Source organism: Magnolia sinica, chromosome 2, assembly GCF_029962835.1.
Source record: "Magnolia sinica isolate HGM2019 chromosome 2, MsV1, whole genome shotgun sequence".
NCBI classification, from domain to species: Eukaryota; Viridiplantae; Streptophyta; class Magnoliopsida; order Magnoliales; family Magnoliaceae; genus Magnolia; species Magnolia sinica.
Genome location: NC_080574.1, coordinates 6,197,804 through 6,212,763, shown reverse-complemented (window position 1 = coordinate 6,212,763; position 14,960 = coordinate 6,197,804). Strand labels below are relative to the sequence as shown.

The 14,960-nt window shown below is 40.6% G+C and overlaps 1 protein-coding gene across 1 annotated transcript; it reads right to left on the bottom strand.

Moving 5' to 3' along the window:
* Positions 1 to 648: 648 nt before the first annotated feature.
* LOC131232953 (type I inositol polyphosphate 5-phosphatase 5-like) lies at positions 649 to 9,952 on the bottom strand. Its single transcript, XM_058229498.1, has 8 exons — positions 9,615 to 9,952; positions 8,736 to 8,823; positions 8,563 to 8,667; positions 3,934 to 4,513; positions 2,865 to 3,058; positions 2,656 to 2,764; positions 1,396 to 1,544; positions 649 to 1,015 (listed from the first exon to the last, which is right to left on the bottom strand). The coding sequence occupies exons 1-8, from the start codon at positions 9,901 to 9,903 to the stop codon at positions 772 to 774; spliced, it is 1,758 nt and encodes a 585-aa protein (XP_058085481.1). The 5' UTR covers positions 9,904 to 9,952; the 3' UTR covers positions 649 to 771.
* Positions 9,953 to 14,960: the final 5,008 nt, after the last annotated feature.

Here is a 14,960-nt window from a genome sequence, read left to right as displayed (position 1 = left end):
CTTGGAACCATCTTCTTGATACTATCATAGATAATCCATGATCCCATAAACATACTTCAATGATTATCCTGGCCATCAATTTATGAAGTTAAATGTGGGCGATTGATGATTTTTCTCTTTTTATGCCTCTGGTGGCTTGGTGTCATTGTCCTATAAATGGCAGACAGCAGATCGGAACCGTTCACTCATCACTGTTGGAAGATCCTAACGCTTTAATCTCGTTGGCTTACTATTAGACACTAAAGAAATAATTTTATATATATATATATATAAAAGAGCCAGGGCTTTCATTCAGTGACGTAAAAGGTCCATTGATTGACTGGTCCACTGTATGCTATATTTGAACTACGTTCCATGGAGCTAATTGGCCCACTTCTTCCATCAGGTGGGCCCGACTTGCACGATGAATGTAAATCAATGGCCATCTTTTAACTTCCCATTCTTTTTTTTTTTTTTTCATAAGCGTATGGCGCATCTCATGACCAAACCAGCCGAATCTTTTGGGCCACGTGCCTGGGCACACACCTCCTCTCATCTTGAAATTCAAGGATGTCGTTAGCTATGGATGCTTCCATTAGATTAAATAATTTACAAAAAAAAAAAAAAAAGCCAAGTCCAAAGAAATAAAGAAATCATATATATCAGTGATAAGACTACATTAGCGCTTTGTTTTTCTTGAATGCTAAGAAAGGCTACTTTATAACTTTCTCCTTTTGAAATGGCTTATACATGTAAGAATAAAAATACACACGTACAAATATTTCATATTCTTCAATATTCGTGAAAGGTATGCTTATGTGGTATGAATCCGTCCATTTCTATCCTTGCACCCGTGCTGTTCCTTCCCCTGTTGTTGTTGTGTTTGTTGTTGTTGTCGTTGCTGCTGTTGTTATTATGCATCTCTACTTCAATCACGAAAACAGCACACACGGGTCTATGATCCGAAAACCGGGACTCCCCACGTATGTATGTTTGTTGTTCGATGCCATCTCCATACCACAATATTCGATCGCACCTGGAAATTGAACGGGCGGGTTAATTAATTATACTCTTCTTTATGTCAACTGGGCAATCCAAGCTGTTCATCAGCAGGTCTGTCAGTGGATATGGAACACCTCAACAATTCTCCAATTGGATGATTGTAACCATTGGGCACTATTAAATGTGGACCATCAGTCATAAGTTTCCAGTTTTGTCAAATGAGCAGAATGATAGAGGAGACATTAGGACATGACCAAAAAATGATGGGTCCATCAAATCAACAACTTAGATTACTGTAAGGTATGCCCCACCTGTCCAGTTATTGATTATTATTATTATTATTATTATTATTATTATGGAGCATTGTGATAAATTAGAAAGTTTTAGATCATCATCAAGAACAATTTTACATACCAGGCAGGTGTTCTACGCTTCTTTTTTGACTTGGACGTCTCTCCAGCGTAGGCATCAGAGTTGCGTGAGTATTTATATGTGGGAGCAAAGAATATCTTCCCTTCCTGAAATCCTCTAAATACTCTACTCGCTTCCATCTCAATCCTCAACTATGATAAATCAATTGTTAGTACATAAAAGATATTAGCATCCAAACACCAAAGAGAAGGAAGTAGAAAAAAAATACATAAAAGTTGGATACAATATACTAAGAGGTGAGCTACAAACAAAGTGATCCTGAAGCTTGTGATAATGAGGAAGAGAAACAACACAAATCCCATACACCCCAATCCAAATCCACCTCGCGGAGGAGGGAAAGAAGAAGAAGAAGAAGAAGCAAGGTTGCACTATACGCTCATCTAATTATATAGTTAATAAAACTCAAATTATTTACAAATGCCTTGCATGCTTCTAACATTCCTTGAAAGCTTGGTGCCACTCCAATTAAGTCAAAGTTTAAGCAATTTAGCTTTGTTTTACTTAATAGTGTGATCAAACACGTGAATTCCATTTGAATTCCATGGGCAACATAGCTTGATTCATGCGAACGGAGCTAAACCATAAAAGGAAAAAAAAAAAAAAAGCCAAATAAATATCTTGCATTGTGAATGGCCACGTCGTTATTAACTACTGCATTAAATGCAGGCAGTGAAGATGTGGCCAAAACATAATGCATGCAAACAGAGTCCGATTGCGTCCTCCCCCTGCCGTCTCTAGCCACCAACGGGCAGTTATGTGGGCAGGCCCACTATGATGTATCGGTTTATCCACGCCGTCCAACCCTACTCTCGGGTCATTTTCCAACGCTCAAGTGGACCACAGCACAGATGACTCTTGCATTTAATGCAACTGGCATTTAATGCATCTAAGTGAAAATTTTTATTTTTTGTCTTGCAGCGAAAATGTGATTTAAAAAAGAAAAAAAAAAATTCAGCCAAAGGCTATTTTCTCATGGCAATCCCGTCCACAGCTAAAAATGTTTGCGTGGATGTAACCGATTTACCACATTCAATATCGGTCCATGGTAGCATGTCTCCTCACCAATTACCAAATTGGCCTTTAAGACTCAATCTTTGATGAAATGGTTTTCACATGTGAGGACCATTGTCTAGAGCCGTTCAAGCGTGGTGGTCCCTGAACACGAGCTCATCTCATCCAAACAGTCGGTCTAAGCGATTAAACAGGACCATTACTTGTACTGATATAGTAAAGCAACCAAACCTGGTCTCTCTCAAGGAGTGCATCCCAGTGATTATCTTCTAGCAGCTCCCTTGTTTCCGCGTAGTTTAAAGCGATCCGATAATTCAAATCTCCGAGCCATATGACTCGACTGTTACATTTAGATCAGATCGAATTAGTGTTCGGAAACTAAAAAAACAAAAAAGAAAAAAAGGATTTGAGTTCTATCAAAGAAACTCGTCCCAACATACTCATGATCAAGAATCCTTTCAGGAATCCGTTGCGTGGGGGCCTTGCAAATCTTTGGGAACTGAGTATTCTTAAGGATCTCGGCGACATCTGCATTCCTTCGGAGCTCATCACCTTCCTTCTCTCCCGACGCTAAATGGCAGCAGACAAAGCAAAAGCTTGTTTGGTGCAATGTTATGCTTACTGAAATACATCCCTGCAATAGAAATTTTCCTCTTTAATAGTGTGATCACCATAGATTAAAAGTATGATCTACCGTCCGTTGATCTCACAAACCGTTGCAAGTCGAAATCACAAGATTGGACGGTTGTCGGGATCTCCGCCCAAATCAAACCAGGTGCGAGGACCATCATCTTCAGATCAAGATTCTATAAACAATGGCCCATCATACTAATGAATTCTCTCTCATGAGAGTGGATTCTCAAACCCTTCCAGAGCGTTCATCACATGTGTGCAAGATCCAGACCATACAGTCAGTGGAGTCCACTGTGTCTGAGCCACGATAGGTGCCCTGGGTAGGCCGAACCTGGACCATCGGTCGGTTTCTTTTCAAATTTCAACCATCTATTTTCTCATTCGCATGTGGCCCACTTAAAAATACCGGACCAGCCCATTTTTGGGTCATTGCGCACGTGTAGTGAGGCCCACCCGATGAGCTACCAGAATGACATGGTCTGCGACCCAGAAGTGAAACTCGCCTACGACCCTAACCGCAGGAAGTTCCTGCCATCGGAACCTAAGTGGGGATGTTTGGGAGAAAGCTACCCTGCCCATCCTTTTTTCCGGCTCATGTTAGGACACTCGCCAAAAATGGAGAGAAATGCCTACAGTTGAAACCTTGCCGGGGTCCACCTAGGCATTTCCGTCTGTACTGTTTCCTGTTGTGTGGCCCACTTGAATTTTGAATCTGGCTCATGTCCTAAAATGAGGTGGGAAAATGGATGGACGGGATGGATTACTCACACCAAGCTTCCGACCGAAGGAAGGTCCCTAGGAATTATCCGTGTCTCATTGGTGGGGCCCACAAAAAAAGGCCACATAATCATCCCAAGAAGAAGGAACGCGTCTAACCTTATTCCCAAGGCAGCCCATGATCCCCCTACCAACGCTGGACACTCTGAGGTGGCCGATGTGGGGCACAAGCTCGTTCCGGACCCAAACTGATAGAAAGATCCCCACCATTTGCTTGCTGGCGATCAAGCAGTAGCTGAGGTGGTTCTGGGATGGGAACTCGGAGGCGGCCGAGAAGTAAGACGCCGTGTCATCCTCACTAAAGTCATCCCACACGGCGGCGGTGGCCGTTGTCTGCTCCCCGAGCTCCCTTGAGCCGCGCTGCTGCAAGGGAGACTCAGAGTTGCAGTTGCAGGTCTTGAGGCCGTCGACCCTGAAGTTGCGGCTGAGGACCTTGAGGGACGGCTTCTGAAAGAAGAGGAGACCGCTGCTGCTGCTGCTGCCCGGGGCCTTGGAATCCTTTGAGCTCCGGGCGCTGTTGGATTCGGAGTTAGCAGAGGAGTCGGAGAAGTCGTTGTCACGGTTGGGGTCTGTGGGTCTGTTGAGAGCTTGGCTGATGAGGGTGAGCCACTTCGCCGCAGGCTCGTTGTCTTCGATGACGAGAACGTTTCCTGCATTTAAAGGAACGATTTCCTGAAACCTGAAGAGAATACAAGGAAGAGAAGAAAACACAAACATTACTCTAATCTATGGTTTCCTGCTTGAAATGAAGTAGAGTGCATTTGTATTGAATTCCAAGAACCAAAGTAAAGCTTCTGCAAATATAGGTTTGTGTTTGGGGCCCACCATGGCGTGTATATTTCATCCAACCCGTTCATCAGTTGCCACTTCGAGTCAACATAACCTGAAACTACATGCGGGTCATACTGCATGTATTTACAGGTTTAAACCGTGATTTTATATTGTTTCCCTTCGTGTGGCCCACCGAATCTTGAATCGGACTAAATTTTGAGAATTTTGGCCAAAAATGAGCCAGTGCTCATGATGGACGCAGTGGATGCCACAAACAGAACACGGTAGGCTCCACGGACCTTGAGTTGTTGTACACGCAGGTTTTTTAACAGAGGATATACCTCTACCATGGGGTTGTGCATGTGTTATTTAGGGGAGCGTTCTGTTTCTTTTATCTAATACGTAAGGCCGTGTTTTTTAACACTGAATTTTTATACTTATCGCGGAATTGAAAAAAAAAATTCGTGTTTAGTGGTGTTTGCTAACTCGTTGTTAGCACGGAAGACGAAATGAGCTAAGTGGTTTTTCATTGAATTCTTCACGAGTCTCGCTTAATGGTAAACACGGAATGCATTCTGTGAGTTTTCATTAAATAAAAAAATTTTACTTTCAAAAGTATCCCTTTTCAAGTTAGTACGTCACTTTTTTCTTTTAAGTTGTTCACGCCCAGTACAAAATCAACATTTAACCCGTGAAACTTCTTTATGCCCCACCGTGATTTATGTGTTTGATCCACATCGTCTATCAACTTTTTTTTTCAGATAATTTAAGATGTGATCCAATAAAAAAAGTAGGTCCAATGATTAATTGAACCACAAGGTGGGGATTGAACGTCCACCGTTAAAAACTTCTTGAGAGCAAGAGAAGTTTCATATCAAGCGGATATTTGTGTTTTCACTTTATCCACGTCTACATGACCTAATGAATAGGTTGGATGGTAAAAAAACAAAACATCACAGTGGCCCTTAGAAAGGTTTCAACGATGGCTGTCATTATCACTGCAGCATCCTTTGGTGTGGCTCACCGAAGCTGTGGACATGCTTCATCTTTTAAATCATGTATTAAAATAATAGAAGAAAAATGATGAATGACTTAGATAAAACACTTACATCACGGTGGGCCCCACAGAGCCTTGACCGGACGGTAATCCATCCGGGCGGGGGGTAGGACGCAATCCGCGTTTGAAGCGGTTGGGCGGGGGACGGACGCGGATTTCTGCACTGGGAACCTAGGTGGGACCTACTGTGATGTTTGTGAGAAATCCTATCCGTCCATATGTTTTGTGAGTTTATTTTAGGACATGATGCCAAAAACTAACCGTTTCCAAATCTCAAGTGGGCCGAAAACGTGATAATTGAATGTCCACAGTTGAAATATTCGTGGGCCACAGAAGTTTTGAATCATGCTAATATTTGTGATTTCAGTTCATCCCAATAGGAATTAAGTTATTAACGGTATGGATAGCATGTAAACATCACCATCGAACCCAAACAGGTTTCAACGGTAGGAATTTCCCTAACCATATTTTCCTTTAGCACGACCCGTTTGAGCTTTGGATATAATTCATTTTTTGTATCATGCCCTGAAATGAACTCACAAAAATGATGGAAGGGAAGGATTTCTCACAAACATCACAATGGGCCCCATCTGAGTTCTCAGCGCAGGATCTTCTTGTGTAAGCCTTTGGCAGGAAATCAGCATCCGTTGGTGATGGGATTGGAAAGGACGCGGATTGGCTACTCCCCCTGCCACCAGCCAATGGCTCTGTGGGCCCCAACATGATTTTTGTGTTTCATCCATTCCGTCCATATATTTTTCCATATCATTTTATGGTATGAGACCAAAACCGAGGTATATATAAATGTCAATTGGACCACATTACAGGAAACAGTGTTGAATGAGCGCGTTGACCATTAAAAACCTTTTGGGGGCTATAACAGTTTTGGATCAAGCTGATATTTGTTTTTTCCCTTCACCTGTGCCTGTATGACCTAATTAACAGATTGGATGTCAAATAAACAGTAAACTGGGCCTGAAGAAGATTTTAATGGTGGATATCCAATCACTATTGTTTTCTTATGGTGTGGTACACCTGAGATTTATATCCCTCTTGATTTTAGTGTCAAGCCTAAAATGATTTAAAAATGGATGAATGGAATAGATGAAACAAATACATCATGTGGGGCACACTGAGCACCGACCACCGGCCACGGGGCTGGGGCTGGGGGAGTAGCCAATCCTTTTCAGATTGGGAAGCAGATTGGCTAGTGTATTGACGTCAGCAAGTTTTGTGGGTCCCATCATGATGTATTTGCTATATCCAAACTGTCCATCCATTTTGCGAGCTCGTTGTAAGGCATGAGCTGAAAAATAAGATAGATTTAAAGATAAACTGGACCACACTGCAAAAGGCAGTGGAGGATTGAACATCTATCATTGAAACCCTTTTGGGGTCACAGAAGTTTCGGATCAATATGAAATTTGTTTTTCCTCTTCATCCAGATATTTTTTGACCTTATGAATAGATTGGATGGAAAATAAATGTTATAGTGGGCCTATGAATTTTTTAACAGTGAAAATCATTATCCCGTTGCTATTTTTGGTGTGGTCCATTTGAGTTTTGGATATGATTCATTTTTTGGATAATGCTCTAAAATGATCTAAAAATTTTGATGAACAGTGTGGATATAATAAATACATTATTGTAGGGCCATGTAACTTTGATCTCCTTTGAACCGTTCGTACAACTCGGACATGGAGAAGCGTCGGCGCTTGTCTTTTGCACGACAGATATTTACACCAGCTATATAGCTGGTGTGGTGTACAGAAACGTTATAGTGGGCCTATATTTTTGTTTTCCCTTCATCCATGCCCTTATGATATGATGAAAGGTTGGATGACAAATAAACATCATTGTGTGGCCTAGAAAGGTTTCAATGATGGAAATCATTATCCCGACTGTTTTGTGTGGCAGTGGGAGTAGCCAATCCATTTTCCATGTGGTACACTAGCCCATGGATGTGGATTTCGTGGGAAAGCCTTTCGCAGGAAGTTCCTGCGCCAAAAACCTATATGGGCCCACACTGACTTTTGTGAATAATGATATTTTAAATTTTTTATTAAGTACTTTATAATTTATTTAAATTAAATAGAATAATTGTATTTTTATTTAATAAAAAATAATTTCTTTATAATGTAAAACATTTCAAAACAGGAGATAAGGGCAATTGTGTCAAATTAACATATTTTGGACATTTTAGATATTTGTTAACAAACAAATTATTTCAAATTCAGTACTTAATTTTCAGACTTCATTCATAATTACCAAACAAGTTTTTTGACTTTAGATTTCAGATTGAGGCTTCATATTTCAAATTCAGCTTCGGATTTCATATTTAGGCTTTAGACTTTAGATTTAACAAACGGGGCTAACTGTTGCTACAGGGGAGGCTGAGTCGAGTGCTAACTGGGCCAAACGGGCCGAGTCAACCCCCATTTTCAATTCCGACTGACAGTGTCGGGTCCAACCAAGGCCGAGTCGTCTCGGACTCCAATTACTCAGTTAGGGGCAGTCTGAGCTTGGACCCGGATCCGTAAATTCATGGACCGGGTACAATTTGACCCAGTTGCATCCCATTCGTGTCAGAGACGTTACTGACTCAAAGCGTTTTATACAACCGTTCCCTCATCAGGCGGGGCATGCCTCTGTGTGTCAGACCAAGAGAAAAGCAAAGGCCAGTCCTATCATCAGGAGGGAATCACGTGTCATGACATGAGGATTTGGAATAAATTTGGGGCCCACCTACGACCAGGTCACGTACTTTTTGGACCAGGGCATATACATGGCGAGGCCCACGTGATGAACGGCCAGGAAGAAGCAAGGAGAATAGTCATAGTAGGGTTTTTTCTTTTTCTTTTTTTTTTTTTTTTTAAAGGCTGGACTGGTAGAGAACATACCCGACGACGTAAATGTCGGAAGAGCCCTCGGCTTGCAAGAAATCTTCAAGGTTGAGGCCGTTGTTGGGAGACCTGCCACCCACATTCCATGTTGCTACAAATATCCTGCTCCACATAAATAAATATTTACAATAGAAAGAGATGAGTAGAAAAGAAGCATGCAATTTCATTACCTCAAGTCCTGAATTTGGGCAACATTGTCCATGGCGCGATCAAAATTACAGAGATTTAGACCTTGAATACTCGAACTCGTCTGCCTTTCTGTACGGAAAACAAAAGGAAGAAGAAGAAAGAAAGAAGAAAAAACCATAGTTGAAGTTATGTCACGTGGTTGGCGTTAATAAACAAAATCCATGAACCTAAAAACAAATGGTTTTTGAGCCCCACTTGCACCTCTACACGTAGCAACACATGCCAACTTAGACACGGACTCACCCTGTGGATCATCTGGATAATATATATATATATATAGTCAACTTTCAAGTAGTCTCACATGAACCTTCATTTAAGGGTCCAGATAGGCCACGTGAACTAAAAGGTAATCGTCTCACTTTTGTTCATGTCTGTCCTACTTGATAGTTGACCGGCCACATGAGTCTAAGTTGATACATGGAACGGATATATTACATGCATGTCAGGTTGGCACGTGTAGCTAGCAGACCTCTAAACCAACGGTGCCCATTTCCATTATGTATTTGCAAGCTTATCAGCACATTTCCGCCGCGTGTTTGTATTACTAGAGTGAGAAAAATAGAATAGAAAAAGTCCATAAAGGTAGGTAAGCTACCCCTTTGGATATCTCTATCACATGAGGTGATTTTCTGGTTCAAAGGGGATGCACTCATCACCCCACCGCTCTAATTAGAACCCTTCCATTCCTTGAAACACATTATGGTTATGGGTTCTATCCTCGCTAAGGGTACTTCATGAAATTTGGTGCAACCAAACACACCCTAATCCATTTATAATTTATTATTTAAAAAAAGAAAAAAGAAAAAAAGAAGAAGAAGAAATAACTGCAATAAGGCCTGATTTGAATTTTTGTGGCCCACCTGAAAAGCTTTTCCTGATCATGGGATCGGCATTAAAATGCCTCGCCCTGCTTGTTGCGCGCCTTCTTTCTATGTCTGTCTCGAAAAAAGATAAAAGCTTAAAAGATTTCAGTCCGCAAAAAGGAAAAAAGAAAAGAAAAGATAAAGTAAATACAAATACGTGGAAGAAAATAGGATAATTTGTCGTCCAAAGGAAGAAAAAGCGGCCATCCTTGCATTTGGTGCCATACATTGGGACCACCCACTTGGAATCTGCCACTCTGTTATCCTCTTGTGGGACGAATGACATGGCGTCTAGGACGCAGGTTGCCAGCAACCGGCTGTGCCGCCCACCGTGATTTTTGTGTTATATCTACTCTCTCCATCCGTTTTGCCAAATAAGAAACGGTGGGGAATGAATGCCCACCGTTGAAAGCTTCTCGGAGACCACAGAAGTTTTGGGTTGTGCTGATAATTGGGTTTTTCCCTTCATCCAGATGAGAATCACCTTATGGACCCAGAAAGATTTCAACAGTGGGCGTTTATAACCCCACTTTTTCTATGGTGTGGTGCACTTGAGCTTTAGATCTCCATCGTGTTTAGGCTCACACTCTAAAATGAACTGGCAAAACAGATGGACCGATTGGATATAACACAAACATCACGGTGGGCATAACAGTGCTTGGGTTTTTGAGTAATCCTTTTTATCTGCATCTATTTTGGTTGATCGTAAGACGCATCTCAGAAAAATAAAAATAAAAAAAGGAGAGAGAACAAAGAGAATACCACGAACATCTCTTCTTCCTCCGAAAATATCATCATCTGCGCTTCTCACATTTTTCCATTTTGATCCGAAAATCTTTGGAATGATAGACTTCAACACCCGATGGAATAAAAAGAAAATCCAAAATCATACCATCGAAAAAAACAAAAAAGAATAAAAGAAAAGGGGCATAATATTATGTAAATTTTAAGGAATTCACGTAAAAATAAAAATAAAAAAATTTACATTCTTTTTTCTATCGATATTGAGAGAACCATCGGAAGTAATGCTAGCCTTTGTCATTTCTTCGTTTTTGAATCGGTTTACCGACGACGACATTCATTCAACGAGAAATGGGGTTGTGTGTCAGATATCGGCGGCGTCTTTGTGTCATAATCGCCGGAATCCGACGTCGTATTTGCCTGTATCTTTTCTCGCCGGTCCGCTGACACAGAGAGAGAGAAACGGAAGGCAACAAGAGAAGGTCGTATTTGGAAGCAGTTTTGTTCCGTTCCGTTTTTGGAATATGAAAATAACTTCTCCCGCCATTCCCTTCGGCACCCATCAAAGATTTTGGAAGAAGGGTAGTTAATTAATACTCCAGCTGCATCTGACTCTTGATACGCAGTACCTAAGAATGTTACAGGTGGCCTATATTAACCTAAATTAAACCGATTAAATTGTGGAATCCATTCTAGTTAAATTAGAGGATAAAGGTCAGTTTTGTTGAATAAAACCTACCTCTGATTCATGGACATTTGCTTTTTTGCACTAAGACCATTGGATACTTTCCAATCTAACCGTCCAATAAATGTCCAAAATCTAATATTTAGGTCACCAAATATGAGTAGTTTTTGGTTGATGATACATGTAAGCAGCTACACGTAATTTGGACGGTCTAGTTGGAATTTTTTGTATGCTACATAAGCTATTCTGAGTAATTTCCAACTGCGTTAGCATCGTACATCATATTTCCGCCAGAGTATCAAAGTATTTCTCTAGCAAGAATTCGTCAACACGATCCCCAAACAGATAAGTGTCAAAGGCCCCTACTCGCGAGAATGGAATTGTGAAGGCTGCTGTCCCCACTTGACGGTGTGGCACATTTTAAAGATCCCAGCCGTTCATTGGGTGGGACCCAGATTGACCAGCTTGTGACCCTGCTATTGGGTGGTCTCTTCATCAGGTAGGTCCACCACTCTACAAAAAATGGACGGTGGAAACGGATTGGCCTTTGGTACATCGCCTACTTTCGCATGGGGTCCAGTTGAGTAGCGTACTGGCACGATATTTGGGCCATTAGATGCAAACGGTGGTTTGCAACTATAGAACAGCCCAGATCTTGTACACATGTGCACGTGTCTATGGTATGGGCGGAAGAAACGAATATGATATAGCCAACTCTCCACCCTACACGTGGCAGGGAGAGATACCGAGGGTCGCTCAGTCCATCCAGCGGGTCTGATTGTTTTGCTATACTAGTCAACGCCCACAGCTATCCGGCAACCATAATGGTAATGTTCTCCGGTGAATGTATGTCAACCATTTTGTTTTTCACCGTTAGTTTGAAGATCACCGAATGAGTGGTTTGGATCAACGAATGTATGGTTTTTTAACAATGTTCCATACACAGGGGACCTCTATGTGGACTAACGGTGCTGACTTATACATATAATTGACACGTGTACGGTGGAGAGATGACTTACCAAATTCCAGTTCTACCAGCTCCACAGTATCATTCCTGTACCCATATCTGTTGTGTGTACGTGTGCGCGTATGCAGGCACATGTTCCACAGCCTACTTGTTTGTTCATGATTGTCGCCCTTGCACGTGCAGCTGTACAACCGGTATGTTTAAGGGGGGTTGTGTGGGGTCCACAGATATGTCTGTGAGAAATCCATTCCGTCCATCTGTTTCTAAAGACTACAATAGCACATGATTCTAAAAATCAAGTAGTTCCAAAACTCAGGTGAGCCACATCAACAAAACAGCAGGAAAAACAACGTTCACCCACCGTTGAAACCTTCCTGGAGCTGACCATGATGTTTATATTCCATCCAAACTGTTCATAGAATTACTACCATTCAGATAAACTGTAGAAACAAATATCACCCTGATACAAAACTTCTGTCACCGCCAAGCATTCAATCCCCACAGTTTCGTGTGGTATGGCCCACATGAGTTTTGGATCTGCATTATTTTTAGAGTCCTGCCCAATTGTGGTCCTTAAAACGGATGTACGGAGTGGATTTATCACGGACATCTCCATGGGTCCCACATAGCTCCGGGCCAAGAGATCTCTGTGCCCGGGTCACAGGCAATCCGCTCCCGCGTTTCGGTAGGTTTATAGTACCAGAATACGAGCAAGTACACTTTCAAGGTGCATAGGAGACATCCTAACGGTCCAATCATATAATCGGATGACCGGTTTAAAAGAAAATAAGCTTTGCATATCTATATCCAGAGAGAACAAATGGGTTAGCAAAAAGAGAGAAGGATCAGTTTGATTGGATGATCTAGACTTGAGCTATCCACCATTTTTGTCTGTCCATTGCATGGTTAGGACCATGTTACTCATTAGAGCTAATGATTTGTGTTGGGTCCCTCCTCAAGTCGAGGTGTGGGACCTACATGTGTTGTCTTAAGTAAATTTTTTTATTTCTATGTGTGATTTAAGTAGGTTTTCTTTATCACATGTGTGTGAAAGGTATTTTGGCATTTTAGCAAGCAATTAAAATAAGAAAAATTAGGCTTTCTTTATTTAGAAAAAGTTAAAGACGTACTAAATATCTATTCATTCCTCCAGTAGCCAATAAAACAAGGACACCTGTACTTTTAGACCAGATGTATACTGTGCGGAAACTCAAATAATATTTTGTGGGTATATAGCTGAGATTTATTGAGTGATACTTTTGCATCGATAAAGTAATAGTGGCTGAGCAAGACGTGGTTGAGTCAGAAAAAAGCTTGAAACTATTATTTGCATAGGTAGCAAGCAAAAAAGTTCAAATTGAAACGATTATAGCAACCGTTAGAATATGAGAAACACAAAACATTTTTATTTAAGGTTATAATTAGGAATGAAATATAACAAAAATAAAATAAAATTGTCTCATACTAATCAAATCAAATTAAATCTATCTTTTAATTATCTGTAATTTATATTTTTTAGTGTAATCAGTAGCAACAATCAATTTAGTTATTAACTTTAGTTATAATTCGAGTTTATGCTCATATGTCGGATTCAGTCCAAATATTAAACAAAGTTCTCCATTTAGAGAGGTGATTTACAGTTGTTCTCCATGGTTGACTATAAGAAATTTCTTTTTTGTTTCATTTGTAAGAAAAGAAGTCCTTTCATACATGAGTCAAATGTGTAACCAATTTTCAGAAGATGAACCCCACTATCTGATAATTGTCTGATCATTTTAAACAACGTTATGCAAGTGGTTGAATAGGCAACCGATATCTTATTCGATCTCGATCATATATAGTTGATTTCCGATGTATCTGCTTATCTTAACGCTTGGGTGCCTATTTTGACGCTTGGAGTCATAGTTGTTCGATTTGAATTGAGATGCACATTCAATTCTAGCACGCCCTTACTAATCATGTGACTGAGATTGAAACAACAACAACAAGATCAACATTTCGAAAATTTTCGTTCTTAGAGAAGAAGAAAAGAAAATGAAAGTTTTAAAAAGGAAGAAAATCAAGAGCCTTTTACTATTGAAATTTTCATATCCAAATTCATGAGGGTTCATTTATAACGTCAATTTTTTTATTCAATCGTCATCTCCGCTCCAGGTGGTTATGTTGGGAATTTTCTACTCTAGTTGGTGAGAAATTTATTTCCTTCATATTGCTTGTAATCTACCTTTAGATGATGTAACTAGGATATTCAAGAGAAATCTCTTTATAATTGTACTTGCATTATTTTTATTATAGTGGAGTTGTAATGAACTAGGTCTGGTAATTTTTTTATTTCATAACGAAAGGTTTTTCATGTATAAAATTTTGGTGTCCATACATCTTTACATGTTTAATGATATTTACTTGTTTATGTTTTATGTTAGAAGTAATTTTCATCTTTTAAATCTTTTATATTGCTCATCATGTTGATTTACACAAAAGGAAAATATGCATGACTTCCCAACAATTAGGATGATCAAGATCAGCTTGCGTGCATGCCATATATGAATAAGTTGCTGCAACTAAAGGTGCAGATCGCCTGATTTTTACTGTAACCCTGGAACAGGACCTGATATTTGTTTCTGCGAGAAAACATCGTTTTGAATACTTACCACCTTGTTTAGGTGCAAATTCCGCAGTGGGATCTAAGTGGGCCCACCAAAGTCATGGTGAACCGTTGGATAAGAGTCACAAGTGCACACAACCATGTGGCACACGTGTGCAAGATCCAGGACATTCTTTAAGGGCCCTCACAGTGAAATGCGTCTCATTGCAAAAATCAGGCAGCTCGATGCATAAAGGTAGGCCCACACATGCATGTGGAATGCGGACAATTAACCATCCATTTTCTCATCACCATGTCGCCTGCCTGATGAATGTCTCGGCTTGCATCCCCACGTTGGCACGTGTG

Excerpts from the sequence above, each read along its gene's own strand:
- LOC131232953 (XM_058229498.1), bottom strand. The coding sequence starts at position 9,903 with ATGTCATTCGTCCCACAAGAGGATAACAGAGTGGCAGATTCCAAGTGG. Across the intron at positions 8,668-8,735 it reads GCCCAAATTCAGGACTTGAG|GATATTTGTAGCAACATGGA; the intron begins GTAATGAAATTG and ends TATGTGGAGCAG. Across the intron at positions 2,765-2,864 it reads GAAAGGATTCTTGATCATGA|TCGAGTCATATGGCTCGGAG; the intron begins GTATGTTGGGAC and ends TAAATGTAACAG.